The 19,207-nt window shown below is 42.4% G+C and overlaps 1 protein-coding gene across 6 annotated transcripts in view; it reads right to left on the reverse strand.

Moving 5' to 3' along the window:
• Positions 1-3,964: 3,964 nt before the first annotated feature.
• DGKD (diacylglycerol kinase delta) overlaps positions 3,965-19,207 on the reverse strand; it is an 81,978-nt gene continuing 66,735 nt past the window's right edge. For 5 of the 6 annotated variants that reach the window (XM_033149997.1, XM_033149999.1, XM_033149996.1 and 2 more), the window contains 10 exons: positions 17,317-17,424; positions 16,577-16,690; positions 15,466-15,600; positions 14,754-14,905; positions 14,526-14,637; positions 14,312-14,404; positions 12,774-12,893; positions 12,393-12,510; positions 8,841-8,971; positions 3,965-7,218 (listed from right to left, as the gene is read on the reverse strand). In XM_033149997.1, coding sequence (XP_033005888.1) covers positions 7,129-7,218; positions 8,841-8,971; positions 12,393-12,510; positions 12,774-12,893; positions 14,312-14,404; positions 14,526-14,637; positions 14,754-14,905; positions 15,466-15,600; positions 16,577-16,690; positions 17,317-17,424 — 1,173 coding nt within the window. In that variant the 3' untranslated portion in view covers positions 3,965-7,128. The remainder of the gene's footprint in view (positions 7,219-8,840; positions 8,972-12,392; positions 12,511-12,773; positions 12,894-14,311; positions 14,405-14,525; positions 14,638-14,753; positions 14,906-15,465; positions 15,601-16,576; positions 16,691-17,316; positions 17,425-19,207) is intronic. The other variant, XM_033149998.1, reaches the window with a different exon arrangement.

The raw sequence follows: 19,207 nt of genomic DNA on the forward strand, positions 1-19,207 counted from the left end.
CTCTTTTCGTCATCACCATTTGATGTGCAGAACAGGGCCAAGGATTGAACACTGTGGCACTCCATTCAAGACCTCCCCTCCCAGCTGATGCAGAGCCATGAACACTCACTGGGTATGGTTGTTCAATCAACCTCGGATCAACCTATAAGCAATACTGTTCCGTCTACATTTTAATCATTATGTAAACAAAGATATAATAGGAAATGGTTTACTGTTCTCATTGTACTTTTGCACGCCACCCTATCTCCAAGTGCTGTAAGATTCCAGAGGTTCCAGGCACTTACCCAGGGTTCGTGTTTCCTTTCGGAAAAGAGGCACAGTGGAGACTGTGGTGTCTTTATGATATATGGAGGCTATGATGGAGGAGCTCACAGCACCAACACCCCAAGGAGGTCTTGTTTCTTCTAAACATACATCAAACTTTGCTCTTTAACTTTGTTCTCCTCCTCTCTCTCCAGCTTGCTGCTTTCCTTCCTAGGTCACATAACTGCTCTTCTCTGGCTTTATCTGTTGATGGAGTGGCCCCCACCCATTTGCTGTCTCACACCAAGCCCCTTAATACCCCTTAATGGCCCTTCACCCAGGTTATCACCCTCAGTAGGCAGCTACCTTGGCTATTCCAAGAATTAAAAACCTTGTTAAATTATAACACGTTCTTGATCCAAGGAATAGGAGAGTCCGGCACACATCTTAACAGCCCAAACTTACAATACTATTTTCACTATCTACCAAACCTGTAACCTTTCTCTAAAAAAAGAGACAAGAACATTCATTGGGCATGACTTATTCTTGATCAACCTATGCTGGCTCCTGAAAATGCATTATTTTCTATATGCTAAAAAAAACCCTCAATTTGTTTGTATTCAGTTATGGAAGCAGGTAGACAAATAGGAGTGGGTACTGAAACAGTTGTGGTCAGGAGAAACAAATGGTAACCAACAGGATAGTGGATTTTTAGAAAGTATTGTCCTAAAACTTGAAGTGAGAGAATTACTTGGTACAGTACAACCAGTTACATCTATATAATTATCCAGTTACTAATACTGGATCCAGGGTAGGATTATGAAAGGTCATACTCCATCCTGGACCGCATTGGAAGTCTTGCTTTGCTAAAGGGCCATAGGTGCAACATCTGGAACAGATGGTCACATTGCACAAGGCATCCTCACTCATAAAAGGGTTGCTCTCGACATTCTGTGACCGTGGCATGCAGGGAAAAAAAAGTGAATATGCATTAAGCATCAGTGAAATGGCTTGCAGAAGGGAGCTTCTCAGCAGTATGAGACACATTGAGCCTCAGGAGTGACATGCCTCATCCCAGGACATTTAAGACTGACAAAGAGGAATCAAACGAAGCACCTCGTGATAATGGCCCACATATAAAGCTTCGCCCTTGGCACTCTCTCTTCCAGTCACATGTTAAATGCAAGGGTGCCCAAGACATAGGAGGCAACAGCTCTGTCCACAGAATAGTAAGTCGGATTGCACAAGTGACCCTTGGCTCTACTTAAAAGAGCACCTCTCCCAATATCAACCATCTCACATCCTTCAACTGTGAGGCCTTGTTGGTGGTGCTACCACTGGGGGCTGTCTGGTTTGCACTGACCTGTGACAGAGCCTCTTCAGTGGTGGTTTCCTGTTTGTCAGATGTCCTGGTGAGGTGCATCCATCTCCTTCATTATTGACTTGCAGGAAGAATTTGAAAACATTCCTGTTTACCCAGGCATTTGACGGCTGAAAAGATACTGTTCCTGAAATCACTGGCTGAGAGAATGCAATTATTTGTAAACTGTTTAAATACTGTTTTTAATGATAATTGTTTTAATGTGTTTGATGCCCTGGACTCCTTTGGGAGGGTGGATGGGATATAAATTGGATACATAATAAAGTGGGGTGCATCTTATTGCATTAAGATTTTGGTATATACCATTCTTAAACTTTGTACAGTGGCCCCTCGACTTACGAAATACTCAACATCCGAATTTTTCGACTTATGAACGAAAAAAGTGGCCGCACGCCAACAAATTTTTCAACATCCGAATGGAAATCCGTTGGCATTTTAGATGCGGTTTCCTCGACTTACGAATTTTTCTTTTTAAAACTTCTTCAATGCATTCCTATGGGGAAATTGCTTTTTCGACTTACGAACTTTTCGACCTATGAATGTGCTTTCGGAACAGATTAAATTCGTAAGTCGAGGGACCACTGTAGTTCATTGTGGAAAAACTGGCTTAATGCATCAGTGCTGTCCCTGATTACTCCTCAGAAGAGCAGGCTCCTGCTGCAGTGCATCATAGCAAAAGTAGACAAAAAGCTGTCCACGACAGGTCAAAATGAATCCTGATGAAGGTAGTCAAATGTTTACAGACAACTTGTAACACCTCACCTCATTCCTCTTGTTGCTATTCATGACTTACCTCAATTTTGTTTATATGTTTATGGTACTCTCATAATGCATCTCGTATGATAGGCAACAGTCACAAGAAGAGAGGGATATGCCAGCTCTCATTTAACAGTCACTCTGTTCCTCTGTTTGTTATGCCTGCAGCCCTTATAAAGACAGTGATAAGGAATAATATTTATTGGAGATTTCTGTGTATCCTAACATCTCAATTACCAGAGTTTCCTGGTAGAGTGATGAAAAAATATGAAAAGGAGGGGAAAGCCTTAAAAAAACCAAATGTTTTTGCATGTGTCTTAGATAGTTTCTAAAGAAGGAAAAGTTCTTCTGAAACATACAGTATTGGGCATTTTATACAATAAACCTTTCTTTGTGGCACTTTGACAACCCCTTTCTCATCTGTTTTATTGATATGAAAATAAGGAATATTGAGGCTTTAAAGCAGAGGTTGAATGGCCATCTGTCATAAATGATCTAGTTGTGATTCTTGCGTTGCAGGGGGTTGGACTAGATGACCCTCGGGGTACCTTCCAACTCTACAATTTTATGAGTCTTTGATTCATGCCAGTGTGGTTAGTGTTGGCCTAGGACTGAAAAGACCTGGGTTCAAATCCTTGTTTAGTCATGAAGTGCTGTGGATGGCATTAAGCCAGTGACTCCTCTCAGCTAAACCTATCCCATAAAGTTGTGAGGATAAAAATGGAGATGAAACCATATATGCTACCTTGACCTTCTTGGAGGAATGGCAGGATATAAATCTAATCTAATTAATAAAGAGAAAACCCAAAGGGACAAGATATACTCTCAAGTTCTCTGCTTTCTGTTATGCAGAAGACTATGTTCTGTTATGCAGGGACCCAGGTGACGCTGTGGGTTAAACCAGAGCCTAGGGCTTGCTGATCAGAAGGTCGGTGGTTCAAATCCCTGCGATGGGGTGAGCTCTTGTTGCTCGGCCCCAGCTCCTGCCCACCTAGCAGTTTGAAAGCACATCAAAGTGCAAGTAGATAAATAGGTACCACTCCGGCGGGAAGGTAAACGGTGTTTCCGTGCGCTGCTCTGGTTCACCAGAAGCGGCTTTGTCATGCTGGCCACATGACCTGGAAGCTGTACGCCGGCTCCCTTGGCCAGTAACGCGAGATGAGCGCCGCAACCCCAGAGTTGGACACGACTGGACCTTATGTTCAGGGGTCCCTTTACCTTTACCAAAAACTACTAAAATCAGAATGATGGTTTTGTGGTTGTGACCATGAGGTTTTAAACATATAAGAGTTGTATCCAATGTTGTGAGCAGACCCACCAAAATTAATGAACATTGTGAACTTGAATTCATTATTTTCAATGTTCAGAGTAACATTTAGTTGGATGCAACCCATATATTGCCAATTCAGCAAAGCCAACTGGATGAAATATAGCTATAATACCAAACAGAGGGAAAAAATCTTCACTTGAAAATAAACTCCCCCTGCACAAAGTTTGGGATTGGTCTCATTTTTTAACAAGCTGCTATTAAATTCCACTCCCTGCTTGATAAATATAGCAACAGATCCATTATTGATAGGAAGCTCGGAAACAGGATTTTCTTTATATACAAGAACAATATATTTACAACAATCAACTGCAAAATATGTACATACAAGAGGTGTCTCCATGGTAATCACTGTATAAATTAAAATAATAAATAGCACGTTCTATTCTTAAGGCACGAAACCTTCTTCCCAAGACTGTACAGGATTGAAATGCCTCCCTATGCTTTTGACAGATCACCGGAATGGTTACAACACCCCTGAGGGAACAGTCATCAGTGGACAACAATACAGACATCAAATGACTTATAAAAACGTTTTTCTTTCTTTTCTTCTTTTTTTACATCACAAATATCTGTTAAGATACAAGGAGTTTTGTGTAAACAGTATTTAATTTACCACACATACTATATTCACCTTTAAATAATACTCAAAAAACAATTTTAATATGATATAGGTGGTCAGAGCTTTTCTTTTCAAGAGATACTGGCACTAAGTGCCTCTTTACAGTTCCTATCAGACATGCAAAATCTAGTGGAATTAATATTTGTTGAGTGTCCATAGACTGAAAATGTGAATATATTCCACTAAGATTAAACAGAATAAATAACTTTGGCTGCAGTCAACCTATGCACATTTACTTGGAAGAACCATCCGACTGAGCAGGACTTATTTCTGGAGTAAATATGCATAGGATTGTACTGGACATAAGTGTTTAATAGCTGCACTGAGCTAAAGATGGATATTTTGGGCACTAAAAAGTAATGTCAGCATTAAAAAAAACATACTGAACCATGCTATTAAGATACAATCCCTTTTTTCCAAAGGAGTTCAGGATTAGCACTTTCTTGGATAAATTCTTTTACATATATTCAATATACCCTTAATGAAATTTAATGGACCCAATACAAAACACTAGCAGGTATGATTCCAGTGTAGCGCCAAGCAAAACAGGCATTAAACACCCTAAGTTTTGTATTTTTCCTCCAAGTCTTGTTTCCAACTCAAAATATTTCAAAGATGTAAAATGTCTGATGACCAGATAGTAAGGTCACCTTATGCCTTAAGTGTCATCATTTACAGAATCATAAACTATATAATGGAAGTTCTGAATTCTCACAGGTGAGATGTCTAGCTTGCCTTGCCATGCCATTGTGAACAGTGTGCCTTTCCTCCATAGTATTTTTATAGCATTTGCTTAGCTAGCAGACACATCTTCCAATAAATACAATCTCTCTAGATACCAGAGGCACAACTTTTGGTAGTTACTCATTTTGCCAGCCTGATGCACTGACATTTTTATAAAATGTCTGGGATCCAGGACTCGTGTTTTGCACAAAGAGACCACCATGTTTCCAGTTGCAATTAATAGAGTTAGAATGTGTCTTGGAAGTTTCTGACCCTTAGACCCAAAATGTCAAGTGATCCTTACAAAGAAATGCATGTGCTGAAGGGGCAATACAAGTACAGAAAGTTAATTCCTTGAGAGCACCGCAATGATGCAATCCAGAACTCCTTGCAAATATAGCTCTTATCAAAGGGTGATGACACTTGGCTGCAATACAGACTGCATCCGAGTCAAGGGAGTATAGCCAAGCTGGTCCTCTTAAGCCATTTATCTACTTAGGAGCTAATAATGAGAGCATCTTTGCTTCTACGTGAGATTTCTAGGAGAAGCACAGAAACAAGCACTGTAGTTCATCCACAACAAAAGAATAGAAAATATCTATTTGTTTTGCTGCATCTTTCTCCCAAGTTATCATATGATGGTTTTGCTCCCTGAGAAGTTCACCAGGAAATGAAAGAGGCTTCCATGTGGTTATCACCAATAATAAAGTGCAGGAATAATTTTTACTATCTTCTGTTTGATGGTGGCAATTGCAAACCTACATTAGCATAATAGAAAATGAAAGCACTGGGACACTGAGTTTTCTGGTGAGTGAATACCTGTGTGCCTTGCAATTTACAATCCTCCAGATTCAGTACAGGGAGAGTAATCTACACCATTAAGGCAAACTATATCTGCAAAACTGTGGTAATGGAACAGAGCCAGAGATGTAGGACCCAGGTTCAAGATTTCCTGTGTAAATCGTATTACAAGTTTGTCTTCTTTATAGAAAGCTATAGTCAATGTTCTCCTGTACTGTAAAAGAAATGGCCAAAAAGAAGCAAGACTTGATAGAATGATAAAATAACCACATAAGGGGAAAATCTGTAGAATTCAGTGGATCTACATCAGAATTTGGCAGTGGTTCTCCTAAAACAGAGAAAATGTTATGTACTGTATATCTTAAGCAACGATACACTGGCTTTGCAAAGTCCAGGAAACAGTGATGGGGAAAAAAACACACCTTTTTTTACCCTGCCTAAATCTATGCACAGAAACTTCCTTCATTGTTTCCAGAAGTGAGAATCCTATTATAACTTTTAAAAACTTAGTAGAATCAGAGGCAAAGCAATGTCATAAGGAATTAGTATATTCTCCCATGTTGGATGTATTTCTGAGATTGTTCAGTATTTCTAGGCACTTGATGTTTTAAGCCAGAACAACATGCAATCCCACTCCTTTGGCATCCACAAGCATTACAGAGCAGGAACACAGGAAACTGAGAAATTTTTTGTTTAAGGATAACTTATATCCTTGGAAAGGGAAAAAAAAGACTCTGCACTGATATATCACACCACTGTATCTGGCACCACTGAACGAGCACAGACTGAAAAAGAATCTTCCTAATTTGAGGTTGTCCCAAACAGTTATCTTACAATCTTCTCAACAGCTGATTTTTATCATCTTGCATGCACAAGTGCTTTCATAGCTCTTAATATTTGGCGCAATCCTTAGATCATAGGGTAACATTTGCTTCTGTGATGGTCCACAAAAAAGTTTTTGGTCCACGGGCTAGTATACTGGGGTTGGCTGAATGAAGTCTAGCATGCAGTGAGTGTACCCAGGCCTGAGTAAAGGTGGTGAGGAGGTGGTCGTTAAGGACAAAGTAACACTGGCTTTGAATACAAGGTACCACTTGAGTGGATTGTGGTGTACCCCACATCAGAATGGTAGCACCAAGAGAAGTTGGATATGAGCTCTGAACACGGTTAGCGTTTGGCTGATCCCTTGAGACGATTCTGATCAAGTCTGCTCTGTGAGGTGTCAGTTGTTCAGACATCAGGGGGAATGGTAGATACAGGCTCTGAAAACAGAAGTTAAGCCTCGCTGGCAGGAATATTCCTGCTCAGTTCCTTGATCCCATGTAATATCCTCTTCATATGGCCCACTTTGGTCACTCCTAGGTCCTGAAAAAGAATGTGAATAATAATCTTAGCCCACAAAGAGCTAGTCAAGAGCAGAACACTACGCAGCTGAATATTAAAAATGGAACTCGATATAAATGACAACATGACAAATGTAGTACCTCAAACACAAAGCAGTAAGGTCATAGAGCTTGACAAAGTAGCAAATCATTATGGAATAAGCTCGAAGCAGCAAAAATCATCCAAACTACACAGACATTCATAGATGCAAAACTCAGTTACTAGCTATGATGATTTGCACAAATCTTAGAAAGAAATCCAGCACAACCAAAAACACAGGGCAGGAGTTAACTAAACAGTCCAGTCAGTGCAAGGATGACCACTACTGCAACAGGACTATGCCACACCCCCACACCACTCCTGGATCTGCTCCAGAATGTTGGGAGAACCCCTGCAGCAGATTAAGGGGGGCAACAGTCCATTGTACAAGGAAAAATCCTTGCACTGACAGAACTGTAGCCTTAGAGCCACACTGAATACAACCCACAATTCAGAAAATGTATTTTAAAATACAGTTTCTCCTGTACCAGAGACACATGACAGATACAATATACAGTTTGTAATTACACACATCTTCCATTAGACAGCTCTACTTCCACATCAGAAGGGCATCACATTAATCTCCTCTAGCAGAAACAGCATTTCCCCAATGCTAGATAAAGCTTAGCAGAGAATGCTTCGTTAGACCCAGTGTTGTATTGCCTAAAGCTGTGTCTGCATTTTTTGCTGCCACTGCTTGATCGTAAGCAGTGGAAGCAAAGCTTGAAAAGATACTTTGATACTGCAGGGCATATGGTCCACACAGTTCCTGAAACCATCCAGATCCTGAAACAATAAATCACATTAGCAGTTGTGCTGGGCTGCTGTGTGGATCCTGCTGCTTATGCAGGTTCGGTTGAACTCTGCATGCATCCAATCTGAAACTGTTCTACATAAGAGCCAGTGGCCCATCTAGTCCAGCATCCTGCTCTCACAGCTGTCAAACAGAGGCTCTGAGCACAATAGCACTCTGTCCACCTGTGATTCACAGCAACTGTATTCAGAGGCACACTGCTTCTGAAAGTGGGGTGGAACATGACCATTGTGCCTAGTAGCTATTGACAACCTTATACTCCATGAATATCTCTAATCCTTTCTTAAAGCCATCCAAATTGGTGGCCACCACTGCCTCCTGTGGGTGTGGGTTCCATAGTTTAATTATACACTGGCCGTAGTTTGCACCAGTGCACACACAGCTGGCTGCAATGCCATTTATTTCCTCAGTTCACTCAAAACTGTATATGAACATTTATGAAAGAAGGCCAGAATATTTATATCTTTCAAGTAACTATATTCAGAAGTTCAAATCGTATAATTCAATGATTATCTGCAGGCCTTGTCTACAACTTTAGAAGGCTTGGTTTGTGGATTTCAAAAGGCTTGGGTTCGGGACGAAGAGTTTTCCTGTCTGATCTGACCCTGCTAGCCCACAGCTGTAAAATACTCTTGTTACTCTGTCTAAAGCCACCTAGAACGGAGAGTACGCAGACCAGCTCCAAGCACAGTCAGCACAGACGGCCATGCAAATGTAGATGGCTATTCTTGATAAGTCGCTCATGAAGTACCTTGAGGTCTCTCCGTTCAAGATGCAGGAGCTCAGAGCCCCGGACGTCATGCCGGATGAAGATATCCTTATACTCACAAAGACTGAGGTGCTCAAGCCAGGCCGCAACCTCCTCCGTTCCCCAGAGGTGAACTGTCAGAGATGGAAAAGCAGGAGTGTGTTGAGTACCCAAAAGCCCAGAGGAGAGAAAAAGGTGATCACCAGCAAACACCGAAGTAGATCAAAAGAGAAGGGGAAACAATACTAAACCTCATAGTAGAATGAATAACAAGTGATTCAACAATTCCAGAGCAAGAGAAAGGAAGCAAGATTACAAGACAAGACATGGTTTTAAATGGCGGCTGGATGTAGTGGAAGCTGTTTTTAACTAGGATTGATTTTGTGCTACTGATATGTGTCGGGGTTTGGGTGCTGGAGCTCCTCGTGCACAAACTTGGACTGCTCATGCACGAGGTACCAGTAGCGGGGAATGCGGCCAGCGTTCCACGTGCTTTTGAGCACGGGCGCCGGCCAGGTCTCACAATCTGAAGGTTGAGTAAGCCGGGTGATGACTCCGAAGGTGCATGAGTTCTTAATTGCCTTTTAAAGAAGAATGTTGCCTCGAGAAATAGAATATGCCCTGACTCTGAATAGATAGACCAACTTAAGGAAATTAAAATTTTTACTCTAAACCTTTTACTCCCTCTTTTGCCCCAAAGAAAGACAGACACCGGTTATATCTTTAGTGGCCTTGGCAGAACCCGCGTAGGCTCGTCCCCTAAGCTAAGTTCTCCTAAGCTCAAAGTCCCTGCGCGCCCAATCTTCCGCGAGGCTAACTAAATAAACTAAAACCGAAATATCTTCCGCAAGCCTAGCCCTAGGCTAAACCTAAAGAAACCTAACTAAAGCTAAACCGAATGATCTTCCGCGATCTAACTCTAACTAAAGGAAAAACCCATCCAACCCATCCAGCCCGCTCCTAATCCCTTAAACTAAACTTGACTTCAACTAAAACCCAACTAAAGCAAAACGGAAAGAACATCGACTAACCCAAACTGAACGTGCCTAAGCGGGGAGCCTCAGCCTTTTATTTAGGAACAAACGTGACATCATGATCAATGCCTCAACCAATAAAATCACTGTTGCTGCCCTCCAAAAAGGCGGGAAGCAAGTTTAACGCTCATTAATAACTTTGAACATGACCGGAACTATGAAATAAAGGCGGATTAATCTCATTGGTGAACCAAACCATTCATTCTTACTTTTGCTTTCGCTTTTGCGCGTAATAATACCAAAAGTAGTTCCTGAAAACCTCATTAAACAATTAAATAAATGTGGATCCTATAGCGGATCCGTGCAGCGTATTCCGACAGATATGGATACTGCCTGAATGGATGCTTGCCACACTGTTTGACCAGCAACTTAACAGGATAAAATGTGTGAATGTGCACAAAACTATCAAGTAATTCAGCTAAGGTGAATATCAGTTTGCCACAAGACAAATCTGGACATTCACAGAAATAGTGCAAAATGCCATCTTTAAAAATGTGTACTCTGCACCTTTGGATCTGTTCAAATTGATACAAAAACATACACCCTGGATTTTCTATGCACAGTGAAAACAGAACCTGGTTTTCAGGCTTATGCAACTTCTTCCCTACCTTCCCCCCCTAACCTGCATGGAACGCAATGCCCAAATGGAGAAAAACCTCAGAATTATAGTATAAGATATGGAGAAGGGGAGCAGAACTAGACTCAAGAAAGTAAGAAAAGCCCTGCTGGATCAAGTCAAAGGTCCGTCTGGTCCAGCATCCTGTTTTCACAAGAGCAAATGAATGGGAAGCCTGCAAGCAGGACCTGAGGGCAACAGCACTTGTGGTCCCAAGACACAGGTATTCAGAGGCATCCTCCATGAATTTGTCTAATCCTCTTTTAAAGTTGATGTCTACAGTACATCTTGTGGGAGTGGTCTCCATAGTTGTGCTACGTGAAGAAGTACTTCCTTTTGTTTGTCCTGAATTTTTCAGCATCAGCTTCATCAGGTGGCCCTTAGTCTAGAATCCACTTTCTGCACACCATTATAATCTTACACATAGTTATCATATATATCCTGTTACTTGCCTTTTCTGTAAACCTTTACTCGCCCTTTTAAAAAACTTTACCTTTATCCAGTCATCCTGGGCCATAGTGGCTGTATTTGGGTTATTCTATTTTAGCTTAACAAGCTGGGATAAGAAAAAGTCTTTTGTCCAAGAATATAGCCCCTTCTCCTTCCTTTGTAGCATACATGAATTAAATGTGGAAACCGAACAGGGAAACTATGGCTACCAGTTTTTGAACCAACCATGGTTAAGATCCTGGCTTGTTCCAGAGATGGTAACTATAGTTTCCTGGTTAGAACAGATGCTTCCTAATTAGAAGCTACAGTCAGCTAGAGACTTGGGTACCGTATATTATTCTGGTGTGCTGTGAAGGGAGAAGAGAAGGGACTGCATGCATGGGGAAAGGGATCATTCACCTCCACCTCCACCCCCCATCTTATTAAGACAAGATACAATAGTCAGAACCCAATCCATCTGTTCCCTAATGAATAAAGGAAATAGAAACCCTGATACTTTTGTCACTTCTTTTCAAGGCAACAAGTCTTGTTGCACATATTCTTGGTTAGCAAACTCATTTGCGTCCCTTATAGGCACAGTGGCAATGCCTTTTTGTTCCTCTAAAGGGAAAGAAGCTTTGTCATGATCACATACAGCCTCTCCACTAGCCTCAAAATAAAAGAAGAGCAAATAGAACCTTAAAGTCCAGAGGAAAGGGAGAGAATACAGATATGCCACAAAATTAATGGGAGAGAGGATGGTACTATTAGCACCATGGAACCAACAGAATTTACAGGTGTAAAAGCCAGAATGTTTTCATAAGAAAGAATAGAAGTCAACAAATCAACTAACCCAGCTGGAAAGGAAGTATTCTGATACCATTTGAATTACTGATTTCAAGGGGCTATTTTTAATATCACACTAATCAATAAGGATTAAAGCTAGGGATGCACCAGTGATGATGCAGAATCCCCAGACATTTAGACATGAGAACTTGATTGAAGACTGAGAGTGAATCAATGAGAGAAAATCATTAACCAAATCAGTGAGCATTAGCAGCAGGAGATCTGGAGTTATGCGGACTTGGGCTCCACAGTCCTTTTGCTATCTAAAACTACAAATCCTTGAATTAATTGCCTTTGAAAGTGACTGAAGGTCTCTTTGAAGGATGTTCTCAGTTTATATATATATATATATATATATATATATATATATTAGTGCTGTACATCTTCTAGGAGAGAACCCAGCAAGTGTGTTATTTTGCTAAGGGGAAAATACTGCTATGGGAATGTAAGATACCTGATAAAATAAATGAAAGGGTCAAACACAAAAGAGTGTGGGAGGAGAAGTAGGGAGTGTTCAGAGAGAGGCAGAAGAGAAGGGTTTTTGCATTTAGTGGGGGCGCAGATGTGCAGGTGCACATATGGCTACATATGTGAAGAAGGGCGAAGAGGAAATACACAGACTGGCGGTACCCGGCAATCCCAAGCTGCTACGGGTTTCTTTATTCTTGTTGTTCTTCTCCTTTTTAAACTTTGTCACCAGACGAAATTTGCCACTCCGGCTGCGTTTAGAATAATCCAGCATTTGGTTCTGCAGGGTGGGGAGAATAACAATATAGATATTTCATGATAAGGAATGCGTATGAGTAAGTTTTTTTTAGGAGAGAAGTGAAAAATTGCCATCTCAACTAATTTAATTTAATTTAATTTAGTTACATTAATTTTATTCAGATTAGCTCAGGATGCTTTGAAAGAGGAAGGACCAAGCCGATTACTCTCACTTTCCTGTGCAATCCCAGTAACAAATCACAACGAAAGGCTCCCAATAGCTCTACCCTCCTCATCTGACATTACCTCTTCATCACTGGGTTCCATTAGCTGCCACAGCCAAGGAATGTCTGCTAGCTTCCTCATATGAAAGTCCATTTCTGCCAGCGCTGCTAGGAGCTGCTCCTTCTGTGGGGGATCCAACTGCTGCATCAGAAATAAAGCACATCTAAGAGCTGCACAACCTATTGGAGAACTATCTAACCACTATCAAGACAACCAGAGAGTTCCTAATTAACTGTAATTTCCTATTTTGTCTAAACAAGGAAAAATATGGTTACCAGATTCAAATAAGCCAGGATTTTATACCAACTTCAAACGGTAGTTTAAGATCAGGCTTGTTCAAAAGTTGGTAACTAGTTTCCTGGAATAAATGAAACAAGGAGCTATAGTTTAATTGCACCTTGTGTGAAGGAAGGACTGAAGGAGCTCTGTACACATGCAAAAATCTCATTCACATCTTAGCCAAGATATGATTGTCCAAATGTTAACTCATACCTTCCAAGCTACGACCATCCTCGTGCTGTAATTTGGCTTTAAAAAAAGCCTTCTACTTTGTCAAGCCCAATTACAATGGAGATGTTATTTTGCTGGGTGGAGGGGCAGTGGTGGAGGAACCCTCTCCGGCACCCGGGGTAGGACGCCGAGGAGCGGGGCGAACTGTCCAGTGACGCATGCACGGCATCCCATATGGTCGCTGTGCGAGAGGCAGCCCGTATGGACATACTGACTGTGTGTGTCCTCGGCCACTCTACAGCTGGGGGGAGACAGGGGCTATCTTGTCAACCTCCCAAAAGTGGCACCGGGGGCGGTCCCCCGCCCCCCCCCCCCACTTTGTACGCCCCTGCGTAGGGGTGCTGCAGCAGCTGGGTTTGACTTTCCCTTCCCCAGCTGTCATCCCTTCTTCTGGACAAAAGATACTTCTGCCACAATTAGGCTTGAAAGAACCTTTCTTTGTTCCAATAGAAGCCTAATTGTTGCAGGGTGTGTGATCTTCCTGGAGAATGGAGTGGAGGAAAGGTTAACTCTGGACTTCTCAGCTGCACTGTCCAAGAAGATCACTCCTCCACTACACTACATTTTGCAAAATACACACACATTGAACCTAACTTCTGGCAATGGGAGGAATACATGTGGTTGCAATGTGTGTGTGGTGTGTATACAGTTTCTATGGTTTGCAAATGTGCCCATGGACCAAAAGGGTTAGCAATGAAACACATTTTTGTTTACTGAACATCCAGGCAAACTATTATTCTAAATAACTGCTGTCATTTTTCTTCTGACAAATGGAATTATATTTCTAGAATATATTGGTATGTATTATTCTAAAGAGTTCTAGCATGTGCTAGCTGCATCATGGAAGATAAAACCATGGATCTAATGTTGCTAAACTGCAGAAATAGGCAACAACAATTTTTAGGGACCAGATGAGGGAGGTAAAAGCACTGTCAACTGTGTGAGTGCCTAGCTGTGGACTTGAAAAAACAGGGAGAATTATGTTCTCAGCAAGGGCAAAAAAGGTAACAGAAATAAAACAGACATCTTTCCTGCTATTTATCCCTTACCAGGGCCATTTTGCCAGCCAGGAGCAGTTCCGTTTCATTATGCAGGGCTTTAATATTATTCACCATCTCTACAACAAGGTTGCAGTTCAGGCCCTGTGGAAAGACCATAAGCATTAGGACTGGAGGTCTGAAATTCCAAACCAATATAAAACTAAATAAAAGAGCCCAAACAATAGGAAGAAATTGGGTTCAGACAAAGAGAACCCCCCCATACCTCTGTAGACTTGGACTTGGCATATACTTTGTCCATAGACTTGGAGCTAGCATTGACTGCATGAGCAAGTTCTTGTTCCATGTCCTGGTACGATTGGGCTATTTCCCGAATGCTGCAGGAGGGAAGGGGAGGGATGAAGAAAGCAATAGCATAAACTTTCTGGGCTGTTGTCTCATTCTGGCACCATCACCTCCAAATGAACCCGAGAAGAAAAGAAAATGGCCTCACCTGTGAATCAGAGTGCCTGCTGCTTGGCAAAACTGATTGATCTGGGTGGACTCTTCTTCAGATATAATCTCTGGATGCAGGGAGAAAGAAGCAGGGCGGGGCAGCTCACATTTTTGTTTGTCTTCCCAAGACTTTAGGGTGCTCTCAAACGCCTGGAAAAAAGGGAGGCTATTACTATTCCAAGCCATCAGTGATTATTTAGGAGAAGCTGATATCTTTATACTATACTTTCTGCATACACAGAAACATTTCCCCCCATCTCTGTAAAATCTATCATGATTTTATTTACAAGATTTTTAGACCAACCTTCATCACATGTAGTGATCTCAGGGTAGTTTCTAACATAATTTATTCCATTCAGCACAAATATATCACATTCATGAACAATTATATGCAATACTTAAAACCAATCATTAATAAAATACTACAGGAAAAACCTACAATATAAAATAGCATCCACTAATTTCCCTTAAAGGCCTGGGAGAACATATAAGCTTCCATTACCCAGTGATAACATATCAAAACTGTTTCCATCTGCACTTCCATGGGAAGGGAATCCCACAATCAGGGTCCTCTCCCTCAGTATCACACAGCAGACCAAGCCCACTGGCAGGATGACAAGATATTCCACATCAGCCTTGGAGTGGAGGAGCTCTGATTTCTCTTTTGCTTGGTAGGTTCATCTCTCAAAGTATAAGAAAGTTCCTCTTACCCTATCTCTGGTTAGTGTCTGTGCCCTGTTTTTATGAACAATCCAAATATATCCTGGAGGTTGGATCCAGGCCTCTCCATCAACTTGCACAGGAACTCCTTCGTCTCCCAAGATTGCTATCTTCACTGTCCGGCACTATGAGAAATCCTTGTGTTAAACGCATCCTAAATCATACAGCATGTCATGTTTTCTTTACAGCAGCCCAAGTATCTCCCTATGTCCCACAGTAACTAACAGTTTCCCCAGCTTGTTTCCTCTGGTGCTGCTAGATGAGAATTTGAATTTGTAAGTTCTACCCAGCTCAGTGCAATACTGAGAAACCAGCCTATGCTGAATGCTGTTGATCACTGCCTTTATTAGCCTTGAACCTTATATCAACCACTGAATGCAGACTTATAGGCTATAGGCTTTATAGAACAGACAATAACTCTTTGGTTCTCTCAAAGATAAACAGGTAATGTGCAAAATCTCCTGTGGACTGCAAGCAGAATAGTAAGCAGCATGGACTGGCTGGATGCAGAGGCGGGGTGGGAGACACCAGCAGGGGAACCCACAAGGGAACCCAAGGAAGAAGGCTCAGAGCCAGGGGATTAGTGGTGGGAAAACAATGAGTGGTCAGAGGGAGAAGAAGGGACAGACTAGGAGGAGGTGGTGTCAGAAGCTGAAAAGGCAACAGGGTTTAGTAAGCAGGAAGAGGCTGGGGCAGAGATCAGTTCAGAATCAGAGGCAGGAGAGGCAGGGGGCCAGGAGACAAAGATGAGGCAGGCTGCTGAAGAATCCAATGAGTCTCTCCCTCCTGCTGCGACCAGCTCCCCGCCCCTCTGGTCTCCCAGAACACACAGAGGAATGAAGAGAGCAGAGCAATGAGAGAATAGATGAAGGAGCCTGAAATTTCTTTGGAAAGACCACGAGGAAGAGGAGTCTTAGGGAGTGGTGGAAAGGCTGGGACCTTCAGTCCTCGCAACTGCCTCCTTTGGGCAAGACCTACTGGGAAGAGTTGCTGTGATCACCAAGCCTGCACTCTTTGGGTTTCTTTGAATATAGAGCTAACTTCACCGACACTGGGTGTTTTATTGCTGACCTATGCCTGACTCCGGCTCCCGACAGATACCTGGGCAATTCGGTGATGCTGTAGGTTAATCACACGTGAGACAGCCATTTGCATACTACCAAACACTGCTACCACTTCCAGGATCTTGTCATCGAAAGAAGGAGCTGTAAATGTCTAAGAGAAACAAAGAAAGAGAAACTAATCCAGCGTGAGCTTCAGTTATAATGGCCTCCTTTGCGTCTCAATAATGTCAGGGCAAGACACCGCTATATATCCTCCTGACATCTCTCTCTCCCTATACCCCAACCTAGTTGCTGCTAGTATAGTAATAAATCAAGTAGTGCTGCTGCCTAGTGGAGAAGAATGACGAGAGATAATCAGCAGACACTGGCAATCAACCAAACGAACATATCAGCATTAAAAACCAGGAGATCTTTGGCTGGACTGGTGGATACATTCCCCTCAATCTGACCCATCTTGTGGTGGCAAGTGAGAGTGTGCTTGTATATCCCAGGATCATCTGCCCCAACTCCGGAATCTGTGGATGTTACATTTGAGTTTACACACACTGAATTATATTCATACAGGCCAAAATCATGCAACCAATTCCTCAGAAAAACAGCATTTGTGCAATCTTAGCCCATGCCCATAGATAACATTACAATGTAGCACTCATATTAAAACAAACAGGTATCTAAAACTCTCTAGCTATCAGTGTTTCATTTGAAGGTTTTTAGTACAAAGAAGAAGAAATGGAATGTGAATGCCACCTTCATTTGCAAAATTTTAAAAGTACTCACATCATCTTCCTTAGTGCCCCCCCAGAAGTTGGTGCCTCCTGCATAGCTGGGAATGTTGAGTACGGCAATTCCCTGAAGACTGGGCAAAGGAATTGGACGTCCATCACACTGCATTATATAAATAAAATTGTATGTAGTGTGTAAGATTCCACAGGTTTCAAGAATCAGTAAGTTACCTGCCTTTAAAAGTGCTTAAGAGATTGGCAATTAATCAGAGTTTATCTCAGGGTGAGAAACCTCTTTCAGACACAGGACCTCGTTTTCTCTTGGTCAACCTTCCAAGGGCTGCATGACAGTGGTTGGTGTGGCTGAGACAAAAGTGGGTGTGGCCAACCCTCCCCCAACACATAGGTATATACTGTGTTTCCCCTATTTTAAGATGTAGTCATAAAATAAGCCATAGCAGGATTTTTCGCATTTGCGAAATATAAGCTGTACCCCCAAAATAAGCCAGCTAGGCACAGTTCTGGAGGGCGCCCAGGAAGAGGCAGGGCTGGATGCGGCGCCTCCCGGCAACAGCTCCAGCCTGATCCTGCTTCTCATGTGCTTATGAAGCAGTCTGCCTCCACCCTCCGCTCAATTTCCTGTTTTTTAAAGTTGGCAACCTCCGCACCAACTCAGTACTTTCCGATTCTGACTGCATATGGCTCGGGGTTTTTTTTTTCTTTGAGCAGCGAGACTTTGGTGCGTTTGGGGAACAAAAAGCAAGCAGGCGGCCGGCCGAGAAAGCGCACACCCGCCTCCCTCCAGGGAGAGCTGTGCCTTTAAATGCTGGGGGCTGAGCCCAGCGCCCGCCTCACTCTCTCCAGCCACCCGCTCTGGCTCCCGCTTGTTGCTCAGGTCAGTTAGCGAGGTGGGCGCACCGGGCACAACCGGAGCACACAATGCAGCAATGAGCCACCTGCGGCCGGGCTGAGCTGGAGGAGGGAAAGCCATAACTCTCTGTTGGCTGTTGCTCCCCCCAAAGGGGAGGGAATGAATAAAATCCCTCCAGCCTTCAGGGACAAGGTGGACTAACTGGCTCCCCAGGAGCCTCGCAGCAGAGCCGTCGCTTGGTAAGTTTCCAGCACTGTTGTTCTGTGCGTGCGTACGTAATAAAAATAAGACATCCCCTGAAAATAAGCCATAGTGTGTTTTCTTGGGGGGGGGGAGATATAAAATGGTGTCTTAAAATAGGGGAAACACGGTACACACAATGCACATGCCCACACATATCACCCCTGCCCCCCAGCAATTAGACTTGAAAAAAGCATGTATTTATTTAGAGCATTTGGAAGCTTTTTAAAGCTTAATAACAAGGGGAAATATTGTTGGAGATTACATCTGGGGGTGGTTATTCAATCCCTACCCAGCTGCATTATTCAAGAAGAACCTTCTACCTGCAACAATTAAACTTAAAAAAAACCCTTTTGATTGCAGTCGACAGAAGACTTATTTAAGACCTAACTGCAGTTGGGGTAGGGTGATTTGGGGTTCACAATTGGAAAGGGATAATTAATTCTCCCCTCCTCAGCTGTGACCACCACTGTCAAAACAGCTCCTCCACCATTACAATTAAACTTGAATGAAACCTTCTATTGTAGTCAATAGGAAGGATTTTTAAAACCCAATTGCAGTTTGGGGGTTTGGGAAGAGTTCACAAGCAAACAGGGAGCACCAGATGATGAAGTATCAGGGCAAGTTAAAAAACCAAGCAACAAGAGGCTAAATAACACCCATTCAATTATTTAATTAAAGCAGCTCAGACTAGTAAGAGAACAGTGAAGCTGCTGTGCTAGCAGACAAATCCTGTAATAACTCATAAATCAGGAGTTAAGCTCTAGGGTAAGGAAGCAGGGAAGCATGAATCATGCAAGTTAGGCTAATGGTGCATGATAGCAAACAAATAATT

This window comes from Lacerta agilis, chromosome 5, assembly GCF_009819535.1.
Source record: "Lacerta agilis isolate rLacAgi1 chromosome 5, rLacAgi1.pri, whole genome shotgun sequence".
Classification (NCBI taxonomy): domain Eukaryota; kingdom Metazoa; phylum Chordata; class Lepidosauria; order Squamata; family Lacertidae; genus Lacerta; species Lacerta agilis.